General features: G+C 41.2%; 1 protein-coding gene across 1 annotated transcript; it reads left to right on the forward strand.

The window, feature by feature from the left end:
- The first annotated feature begins 6,942 nt into the window (after window positions 1–6,942).
- On the forward strand, window positions 6,943–9,546 carry LOC140738952 (general transcription factor II-I repeat domain-containing protein 2-like). Its single transcript, XM_073066962.1, has 2 exons — window positions 6,943–7,032; window positions 7,617–9,546. The coding sequence occupies exons 1-2, from the start codon at window positions 6,943–6,945 to the stop codon at window positions 9,333–9,335; spliced, it is 1,809 nt and encodes a 602-aa protein (XP_072923063.1). The 3' UTR covers window positions 9,336–9,546.
- The last annotated feature ends 1,725 nt before the right edge of the window (window positions 9,547–11,271 follow it).

Here is an 11,271-nt window from a genome sequence, read left to right on the forward strand (position 1 = left end):
TTCGGCTTTACAATTCAACCGCCGGGGAAAGATATGTTAAAATGCCAGGGTTATGACTGAGCTTAAGTTACCATTCAATGTATTTTAGTAAACTATTTAAGAACTTTTTAAAAGCCATTTATTAATGCTTTTTTTGAGAAGGTGATTTTAGATGCATATCTTATTTATACTGAGTTAAGTATTGTATGTAATTAGTTTTTGATACAATAAGTGTATGGGACATTGGAAAAATGTTGAATTTCCCCATGGGGATGAATAAAGTATCTATCTATCTATCTTGTTTGTCTGGTGGATTTGGAGCTCCTTTCCGGGGAATGCGCTAGACGGTAGCACGATATTAATACGCAACAGCCTCTCTGGACTCTGGATTGGGGATTGCCAAACGTTACGTGGATTTTCTGGTGTAGTCTGTTTTGTCATATGCTTTTGTGATATCATTCTGGGGGAACGTTGTCTCATTTTTTAACTGCATTGCATTTGTGGTTTCTAAATGACAATAAACTGAATCTGAATCTGAATTTAACTCTCTCTACAGAGCAACTATGTTTGTGTAATGGGGATGGTTCTTCTGCACCTTCCTGAAGTCCACAATCATTTCCTTGGTCTTCTCCATGTTCAGATGTGGGTTAACGTTTTCACCACCAGCCACTCCACTTCCTCTCTATACTCCATCTCATCATCGTTCTTGATGAGGCCAATGACTGTGTGTCATCCATAAACTTGGTAACACAATTTGAGCTGAATCCTGTGACGCAGACATGTATCAGTAGTGTGAACGGTAGCAAGCTGAGTGCACAGCCCTGGGGAGCACCAATGGACTGTTCCAGAGAGATATTGAATATATCTGTCAGCACCTCAGTTAGTTAAGCTGCACAGTCTTTCAAAACCCAACCTGGAATATTATTGGACCCTGCAGTTCTGCATGGTTGACTCTGGCCAGGGTCATCCTTACCTCAGTTCCAGCCAGACAGAGCGTCTGCTCCCCTGGGGGAAGGGGTGCCTTCCTCAACAGCACTTTGTTCTGTTCATCAAATATTCAGCCTGTCAGGGAGTGAGGAGTCCTGGTCACAGATGTGCAGGATAGACTTGTAGTCTGTAATCCTCTGAATTTCCTGCTACATGTGCCTTGTGTCTCTGGTATCTCAGAAATGGTTGTATATTCTCTGAGAATACTCCAGTTTCACCTTCCTGATCTAGTGGTAAAGCACCATTCTTGCTTCCCTGAGAGCAGTCACGTCCCCCAATCTAAAGGCAGCGTCATGACCTCTGCAGTAAGCCATGCCTTCTGATTTGCACACACATAGATTTATTTTGTGATTGTAATATCCGCAGCACATTTCTCTATGTAGCTGGTCACAGAAATCATATATTCCTCAATGTTAACATGGTTGCTATAGTTAGCAGCCTCCCTGAATGCTGTCTAGTGTGTGTTTTCAAAGCAGTCATGCAATGCAGAGATTGCCACCTTAAAACAGGTTTTCAACCATGTTAGAACTGGTTTAGCCCATTTGATCAATTCCTTGGCCTTACTGACATTGAGTGCAATGCTGTTGCAGTGACTCCACTCAACCAGCAGATCTACAGTATCTGGCTACTATCCACCTCCACATCATCACTTGAAAATCTGCCAACAATCATCCAATTCATGGTTTGGCATGTTGTACATTCAGAAATGCTCTTCTGCACACCACTATTGTAACACAGTTATTTGCATTACTGTCGCCTCCCTGTCAGCTTGAAGCAGACTGATCCATTCTCCTCTGATCTGTCCTCATCAGCAAGGCATTTTTGCCAACAGAACTGACACTCACTGGATGTTGTTTGTTTGTCACACCATTCTCTATAAACTCCAGAAACCTGTGTGTGAAGATCTCGCAACATTAGTAGTTTCTGAGATACTCAAACTACCTGATCTAGAACCAGCAATCATTCCACATTTAGATCACATGTCTTACACATTCTGATGTTTGGTCTGAATAACTGAACTTATTTGTGTGTTTTTATGCATTGAGTTGCTGCTACATGATTGGCTGATTAGATATTTGCATTAACGAGCAGGTGTACTGCAGTAACTAATAAAGCGGAGCATAGAGAGACACGGAGAAGAGATTTTCTGCACGTTATTGATAAAGATTTTTAAAAAGATAGGAGGTAAACACATTAATACAAGAAACTTTCCTTTGAAATTGGATTTGGTAGCTGTAGTAAATTCATAGTAGGGAAGAAATGGGGGGAGGGATGAGCATGTAGTAGTTAGATAAAGGGGGTACAAACCGGTTTGATACTAGGCAGTGAATATATATGAAAGGCTCACTAAAGTGAACTCATACCTGGCTACTCACCTAGGAATGGTTTCATAAAACTTCAGGATGGCACAGTCACAAAGGCTGCTGTGGAGATAAGGGATGGGGTAAGGAAACGTTCTGTTCTGCACATGGACAATCATCCATCTCACTATCATCTTCCCTACTAGAGATCGGAGGCCATGCATGAAGATGATGAGAAAGGCAGATGTTGCTATGGTGAAGTTTCAGATATACTGAGTCCAGGGGAATTAGCTGGCTGGTGCCATCAATGCCTTAGAGCACTCTAAGATCTCATTTGTGATCTCAGCACAATGTTCACTGAGATATTTCTGTGATTGTTCAGTAAAAATTGTATGTTACACTTAAAAGGTACAATTCGTGTTGTTAAGGGCAGAAGTGTGCAATGTATGACTTGTGATCTTTAAGGTGAATTCCACAAGGAAATATCTGGACCCAATTCCCAATGCATTCAATTTCAGCGATACAGTAAGTACTGTATGTCATCTCTTCCAGCCAATCATCACCACATCCCCAAATGCAAAGAAAAAATATCTTTTTCCTCAAAAAACAACTAGTCAAAGGTTAACTTACAACACGTTGGCACAAATAATCCTCAACATGATCACAAGATCTAAGTAAAATCCAATGGCTTAAAGCAAGATAGAATCATTATAATGATGGAAGCCTTATATGATTACGGTATCTCAATAAGAAAAATCAAGTGTAATCTAATGAATTAGATACAGTAAGAACTTCAGAAAATAACTGATTTCAAATTAAATGGATCAGATCTCTCTATCTCTCCACATTGCTCTTTCCCTCTTTCTTTTTCCCCTTGTTCTCAGAGGACCAACCTGCATTTATTCCTTGAACGTCTATGCTGTTAATTGTTCAATAAACAACACCAACAACATTTGGTTTTAAATTGCATGACTGTGACTATTATTATGGTGAGTGAATCTTCGCTGTTCCCATCGGTATGACAGGTCTGTCAAACACTCAGCCTCTGTATCTATCAATAAATTCCTTTGTCTCTCCCTTGCTGCATTAATTCTTTTCACACTGTATCGTGCCCAATGCTGCATGTGAATGTAAGGAACAAGTAAATTGTTTGACCCTTTCCTTGCACCTACACCTTTGTGTGTGAGTTGGGAACTCAATTGTTTATTTCCCATCAGGCTTTTCTTCCCCTACCATTCAAGCCCCACTCTCTAGAGACACAAGTCAAGGACAGTAGAATCCACAGACCTAGACAAAAGTCCACCTAATCACTAGATGTACTGCCAACAAAACTGAGTTAATTATCCCAGAAAACCAACACATCAAAATTACCTTATTGAAAGAAATTTAAAACTTCTCATCAGACAGTTGCCTCAAACTGTCCCATTAGATCATCACATCAAACTGTACCTGAATCCTTTCAAATCAATGCATCCAACTGTCCCAGTGGGATCATATCATCAGAATGCACATTTCCAATGAAGCTCAATGTAAACTTAAGAACTGTGCCCCATTTTTTTGACCAGCTGTGTAACAGCCTTCTGGACAGAGCCACTGAGATCAACAATTTTAGGCAAAGTTTCTGCATTTTTCATTTATAACCTCACCCCCACCCCCCACCACCACCACCCAAACCTGTCCCTATTCTAGCTACTTACCATTTACTTCTTATCATTTAATCTCTTTCTACCCAATGAAGATCTTCTTTTTGCTGCTTTACAATCACAACGAGGAACTAGGCCGTTCAGCCCACTGAGTGCCTATCAAACACCCATTTACACTACTCTCATTTTTACTCTCTACATATTCACACCAACTTTCTCCAGATTCTACCACTCATCTACATATTAAGAGCAATTTACCATGCCAACCAACTTTTCCAACCTGCACACCTTTGGAATGTGTGCTAAACCTTTGCCATACTCTCTCCACATTCATGACTCTGTGGCTAAGTGCAGCTCAAGCACCATCTATAAATTTGCCAATGATACTGTCAGAACCTCAGAATACAGTGAGAAAGCTTACAGGAATGAGATAGATTGGGTGGTTAAGTGGTGTCTCAACAACAACCTCACATGCAATGTCAGCAGAACCAGGAACTTACTCATGGACTTCAGGAATGGGAAGTCAGGAAACACAAACCAGATTTCATTGAGGGGCAGTTTGAAAAGGGTGAGCAGCTTCAAGTTCGTAAGCATCATAATCTCAGAGGAGCCATCATGAGCCCAATCCAGCGTTGCAATCACAAAAAATGCACACAAGCAACTCTACTTTGTTAGGAGTTTGAGGTGATTCCATATGTCACCAATGACTCTTACAGTTGTCTACACAATAGATATACTGTACAATGGAGAGCATTCTGACTGGCTGCATCACAGATTGGTATGGAGGCACCAGTACACAGGATTGCCAAAAGCTGCAGAGGGTTATAGACACAGCCAACTCCATCAAGGACATCTTCAAAGGGTGTTCCCTCAAGAAGACAGGATCCTCTATTAAGGATGCTCACTATCTATGACATGTCCTTTTGTAGTCACTACCCTCGGTGAGGAGATACAGGTCATTGGTGACATAACAAATCACCTCAAACTCCTAACAAAGTAGAACTGCTGGTGTGCCTTTTTTGTGTTTCATCAACGCAATGGGCTCAGGTTAGATCCTCTAAAATATTGATGCTTAAGAACTTGAAGCTGCTCCCCCTTTCCACCACTGACACCTCAGTAAAGACTGGTGTGTGTTGTCCTGACTTCTGCTTCCAGAACACCCACACTCAATTTTCTTAGGAACAGCTTCTTCTCCTCTGCCATCAGATTTTTGAATTGTACAAGGACTCCACCTTCTAATCCTCTTTTGCACAATTTATTTTCATTGTAACTTATAGTAATTTGTTCTGACTGCATCCTACTGCTGCCAAAAAACCAACACATTTCATGACTTATGTCAGTGACAATAAACCTAATTCTGACTCTCATGAAAGGTTGAATTGGAACCTTAACTTTATTCCGATTCCATCAGAATAATTTCAAATATTTTCTGATTTTATTTTGCTTTGCTCTTTGGACATTGAGTCTGCTTTACCATAATAATGTACACAGTATTTTTATCAACACAGAGTGAAACTAAGAGAAATATCTTGCTAGAAACTACTCTTGACAGGTCAGCTTACAATAATTGCATTCAATCAGTGGTCACTTTATTTGTTACCTCCTACTTGTGGTCTTCTGCTGCTGTAGCCTTTCTACTTCAAGGTTTGACGTGTTGTGCATTCAGAAATGCTTTTCAGCACACCACTGTTGTAATTTGTGGTTATTTGAGTCACTGTCACCTTCCTGTCGACTTGAACCAGTCTGGCCATTCTCCTCTGACCTCTTTATTGACAAGCCATTTTTGCCCATAGAAGTGGCAATCACTGTTTTTTGTTTCTCACACCATTCTCTTTAAACTCTAGAGACTGTTGTGCTTGAAAATCTCAGAAGATCAGCAGTTTCTGAGATACTCAAACCACCTTGTCTGGCACCAAAAATCATTCAACGGTCAGAGTCACTTAGATTTCATTTCTTCCCCATTCTGACATTTGGACTGAACAATCTCTTGACATGTACGTATGCATTTGTGCATTTGCTGATTAGATACCTGCATTAATGAGCAGGTGTGCAGGTGTACCCAATAAAGTGACCACTGAGGGTACTTGATCGATGGTATTGAATTTACTTTTCGATATGCAAAGTGCCTTCACAAAACTGTGACTCACCCAGGCGTTAAATGGTTAGTGAAGGAAATCGCTGATTTTGACAGTTATTTCAGATGGTTGCTAGGCAGCACTCCCAAAGGCTGGAATTTAAAAGACCTTGGATCATAAAGGGCTGGACCTATAAAAGAGAACTGTCTGTGCAGACCTGGAAGTATAATATACTTCTACAGTTTCCTCACATACACAGGCACTTGCCATTTCCTCTGAACACAAGCATCCTGTAGTTATGAAGAAAACTAAGTGTCATTTTACCTGGAGGCCACTGATATTCCCTTTGTGGGTATTAATAATCACTAACCACACTTTCAAAGATTCTACAGCTAATGTTCTCAATATTTATTATTTGTTTATTTATTTAATATTATTTTGTTTTTTTTCTTCTTGAATTTGCACAATTTGTCTTTTGCATATTGATTGTTCATCTGTCTTTATTTGCATGCAGTTTTTCAATGATTCTATTGTGTTTCTTTGAATTCACTGTGAATGTCTACAACATATATGTCAAACTCAAGGCCCTCGGGCCAAATCCGGCCCATGGTGGAATTATCTTTGGCCCGCGAGATAATATCTAATTACTATTAAAGCTGGCCCCAGTAATCGAAGCGCCTATGGCGTATGATATGGCTAATGCTGAGTTTATTCAGGTACCAGGTTTTCAGGGTTTTTAGTGTTTATTCAGTTTCCCTGGTTTATTTCCTGAATATCATTAATGGATAATTTTTTTTTCTATTAGAGCTGGCCCGCCGGTATATTGCATGCACCACTAATACTACAAATCCCACAATGCACTGCCAGTGCATTGCTCGCGCTTGCCTTACTCTCTCATCAGCATCCTTATGGCGCTAGTCACGTATGGTCAACTTTTAGCTATCCCTCACCCCAAAAATGGCTGAACGAAAGGTGGACTTTGAAAACAGGGGTTTTCAAGGCAGGTGGGAGGCAGAGTATATGTTCGCAGATATAAAGGGCAAACCTGTTTGGATGGATGGATGGATAGATGGATAGATACTTTATTCATCCCCATGGGGAAATTCAACTTTTTTCCAATGTCCCATACACTTGTTGTAGCAAAACTAATTACATACAATACTTAACTCAGTAAAAAATATGATATGCATCTAAATCACTATCTCAAAAAGCATTAATAATAGCTTTTAAAAAGTTCTTAAGTCCTGGCAGTAGAATTGTAAAGCCTAATGGCATTGGGGAGTATTGACCTCTTCATCCTGTCTGAGGAGCATTGCATCGATAGTAACCTGTCGCTGAAACTGCTTCTCTGTCTCTGGATGGTGCTATGTAGAGGATGTTCAGAGTTATCCATAATTGACCGTAGCCTACTCAGTGCCCTTCGCTCAGCTACCGATGTTAAACTCTCCAGTACTTTGCCCACGACAGAGCCCGCCTTCCTTACCAGCTTATTAAGACATGAGGCATCCCTCTTCTTAATGCTTCCTCCCCAACACGCCACCACAAAGAAGAGGGCGCTCTCCACAACTGACCTATAGAACATCTTCAGCATCTCACTACAGACATTGAATGACGCCAACCTTCTTAGGAAGTACAGTCTTGTGTGCGGAGACGGTGTGGCTGTAATTAAAGAATATAACATAAGACAACACTATGAAACGAAACACCACGACAAATACAAGCATCTGGACAAGAAACAGAAGCTCCAGAAGGTAGAAGAGTTGAAAAGAAGTCTGGCATCACAGCAGGCTATGTTTGCAAAAGCCAAAACACAAAGTGAGGCTGCTGTAAAGGCTAGTTTTATTGTGGCAGCAGAGATCGCTAAATCAGCCTGGCCCTTTACCGAGGGAGAATTTGTTAAAAACTGCATGATGAAAGTTTGCAACGTCGTGTGCCCAGATAAAAGGCAAGCATTTTCAAATGTGAGCCTGAGCAGAAACACCGTTGCTGACCGTGTACGTGAGCTTGCCACCAATCTACAACAACAGCTGGTGGGGAAGGGAAGAGATTTCATCGCATATTCCCTTGCTGTGGATGAGAGCAGGGGCACTTCTGATACTGCCCAATTGTCAATTTTCATTCGTGGAGTGGACTCAAGTCTGTGTGTAACAGAGGAACTTTTGGGATTAAGATCAATGCATGGCACAACTACTGGAAAAGATCTCTTTGAAGAGGTATCCAGATGTGTAAATATAATGAGGCTGCCTTGGGATAAACTTGTGGGACTGACGACAGATGGAGCGCCCACGATGTGCGGTCAGAAGAGTGGATTGGTGGGCAGGATCCGAGAGAAGATGCGGGAGGAAAACGGCGCAGGTGAGCTGACAGCTTATCACTGCATCATACACCAGGAATCGTTGTGTGGCAAAGCCTTGAAAATGGAACATATAATGAGCACCATAACACGAGCAGTTAACTTCATAAGAGCCAAAGGTATGAATCACCGCGAGTTCAAGTCGTTTCTGGAGGAGTTGGGTTCAGAATATAATGATTTGCCCTATCATACAGAGGTGCGATGGTTAGGCCAAGGAAAAGTGCTGAAAAGATGTTTCGAGTTGCGTGAGGAGATCTGTCAGTTCATGGAAAGCAAAGGGAAAGACACAACAGAGCTCCGGGATAAAAAGTTGCTTTGTGAAATGGCGTTTCTGTGTGACATCACGAGCCATCTCAATGCGCTCAACCTGCAGCTTCAGGGGCGGGGTCGTGTGATCACAGACATGTACGCTGCAGTGAGGGCTTTTAAAACCAAGCTGCGCCTGTGGGAGACGCAGATGCAGCAAGAAAACTTAAGCCATTTTCCGTGTTGCCAAACTATGAAAGAGCAGGTTTCTACCGCAGTGTTCCCACGTGCAAAGTTTGCTGAAAAACTTAGCATACTTGGTGCGGACTTCACACGGCGATTTGCCGACTTTGAAGCCCAAAAAAGCAGGTTTGAACTGCTCAGTAATCCATTTGCAGCTGACGTGGAAAGCGCACCAACCAACATACAAATGGAGCTGATTGAACTCCAATGTAGTGACACACTCAAGGCAAAGTATGACTCGGTGGGCACTGCACAGTTTCTACGTTTCATTCCCAACACAATGCCCCAGCTGCGTACCCAAGCTGCTCAAATGCTCTCTATGTTTGGCAGCACATATCTGTGTGAACAACTGTTCTCTTTGATGAAGATAAACAAAACATCACACAGGAATCATCTTTCTGATGAACACCTTCACTCAATTCTGAGGATTTCCTCAGCTCAGAGCCTGACTCCAAACATTGATGAACTTGCATCCAAGATGAGATGCCAAGTATCTGGCTTAGACTAGTGTGAATCACAGAGTGTTGGCCTGTGGAAAAATGTTTTCATTAGAAATTACTCCGGAAAAGCTGCAGATAAAGCCATAAGAAATAAATGCAACTGATTTTTTATTTATTTAATGTTCAATGTTGTTTTTGTAGGCAATAACCTAAGCTTTGTTAGTTCCAGGTTAATATGTGTAATAAATTCATTTCAATAAGTTTTGCAATAAACGCTGAACCAGTCCGGCCCTCGACTTGTACCGATTTTTTAATTTTGGTCCACTGTGTATTTGAGTTTGACACCCCTGGTCTACAAGAAAATAAATCTCTGGGCAGTATCTAGAGACGAATATGCACTTTGATAATAAATTTACTTTGAACTTTGAACTAACCTGTCAAAAAGTTTTAAAATAGAACAGGACGCTCTTTGGCTGCAGTAGATTAACACACCATTTCAGCATCTGCACGAGCTTTCGATTCCAGCACCAGTTAAGATCTTGGGTGTCAGTCAAAATCTAAAGAATGAAAGCATTGAAGGTTCTGAGGGAAATAGATGCTAGATGGCTGTTTTCTCAGGCTGGAGAGTCTTGGGAGAAGGGGATGGACATCTCAGACTGAGATGAAGAGAGATTTCTTCTCTCTGAAGGTTGGAAATCTTTGGTATTCTCCATCTCTGAAGTCAGTGGATGTTTAGTTATTGAGGATATTCTAGACTGAGAGCAACATCTGAGATAGAACAGGGAAAAGGGCATAAAGCATGAGAAATGTATATTTTTACATATTGTTAGGTGATCAGGAGGGTGGGCCATGTCAGATGACAGAATACCTTATGGAGAACTGACTGAGAACAATCACATAGTGAATAGAAAAAAGAGATTCAAAGACCCTCATATAACACCTCTGGAAAGAATCAGAATCAGAATCAAGTTTATTATCACGGCATGTGTCATGAAATCTATTAACTTAGCAACAGCAGTTCATAATATGAAAGAAAAAAAAGTAAAAATAAATAAGAATTCCAATTCTAAATTTTCAGTGCATGTTTGACAGAGCAACCCAACACTCAATGTCACTGAAAAACAAACAAAAATACTGCAAATTCTGGAAATCTGGAGTAGACATGCTGGAATGCTCAGCAGGTCAAGCAGCATCTATGGAGGGAGAAATAATGATTAATGTTCTGGACCCTTCCTCAGAACAGGGAGGGAGAGAAAAATGAGTTAGTTCAGATAGAAAAAGAAAATGGTAGATGGGTTGGGTGGAACAAAGGGAATATCTCTGCTAGGGTGAGAATAAGAAATCTAGTATGAGAATTAAGATCAGATTAAGATTCTTTATCTGTGCAATGTATCCTGAGTGATAGGGCTGAGGGATATGCATAGCTAGCCAGCCAGGCAGAAAATAAGTAAAGAATAATGGAGCCAAGATGATGCAAAAAGTGGCCAGTACTGATGCATACAAAACATAGAACATAGAATAGTACTGTACATTACAGGCCCTTCGGCCCACAAACCCTGCCTCCCAAATAAACCCCCCCCCCATCTTAAATTCCTCCATATACCTGTCTAGTAGTCTCTTAAACTTCACTAGTGTATCTGCCTCCACCACTGACTCAGGCAGTGCATTCCATGCACCAACCACTGAATAAAAAACCTTCCTCTAATATCCCCCTTGAACTTCGCTCCCCTTACCTTAAAGCCATGTCCTCTTGTACTGAGCAGTGGTGCCCTGGGGAAGAGGCACTGGCTGTCCACTCTATCTACTCCTCTTAATATCTTGTACACCTCTATCATGTCTCCTCTCATCCTCCTTCTCTCCAAAGAGTAAATCCCTAGCTCCCTTAATCTCTGATCATAATCCATACTCTCTAAACCAGGCAGAATCCTGGTAAATCTCCTCTGTACCCTTTCCAATGCTTCCACATCCTTCCTATACTGAGGCGACCAGAACTGGACACAGTAC

Source organism: Hemitrygon akajei, chromosome 14 (assembly GCF_048418815.1).
Source record: "Hemitrygon akajei chromosome 14, sHemAka1.3, whole genome shotgun sequence".
Lineage (NCBI taxonomy): Eukaryota > Metazoa > Chordata > Chondrichthyes > Myliobatiformes > Dasyatidae > Hemitrygon > Hemitrygon akajei.

Bases quoted from the DNA above. Each gene is read 5' to 3' on its own strand.
- LOC140738952 (XM_073066962.1), top strand. From the start codon at position 6,943: ATGGCTGAACGAAAGGTGGACTTTGAAAACAGGGGTTTTCAAGGCAGG. The intron at 7,033-7,616 runs GTTTGGATGGAT...CTTCTTAGGAAG, and splicing joins CAGATATAAAGGGCAAACCT to TACAGTCTTGTGTGCGGAGA.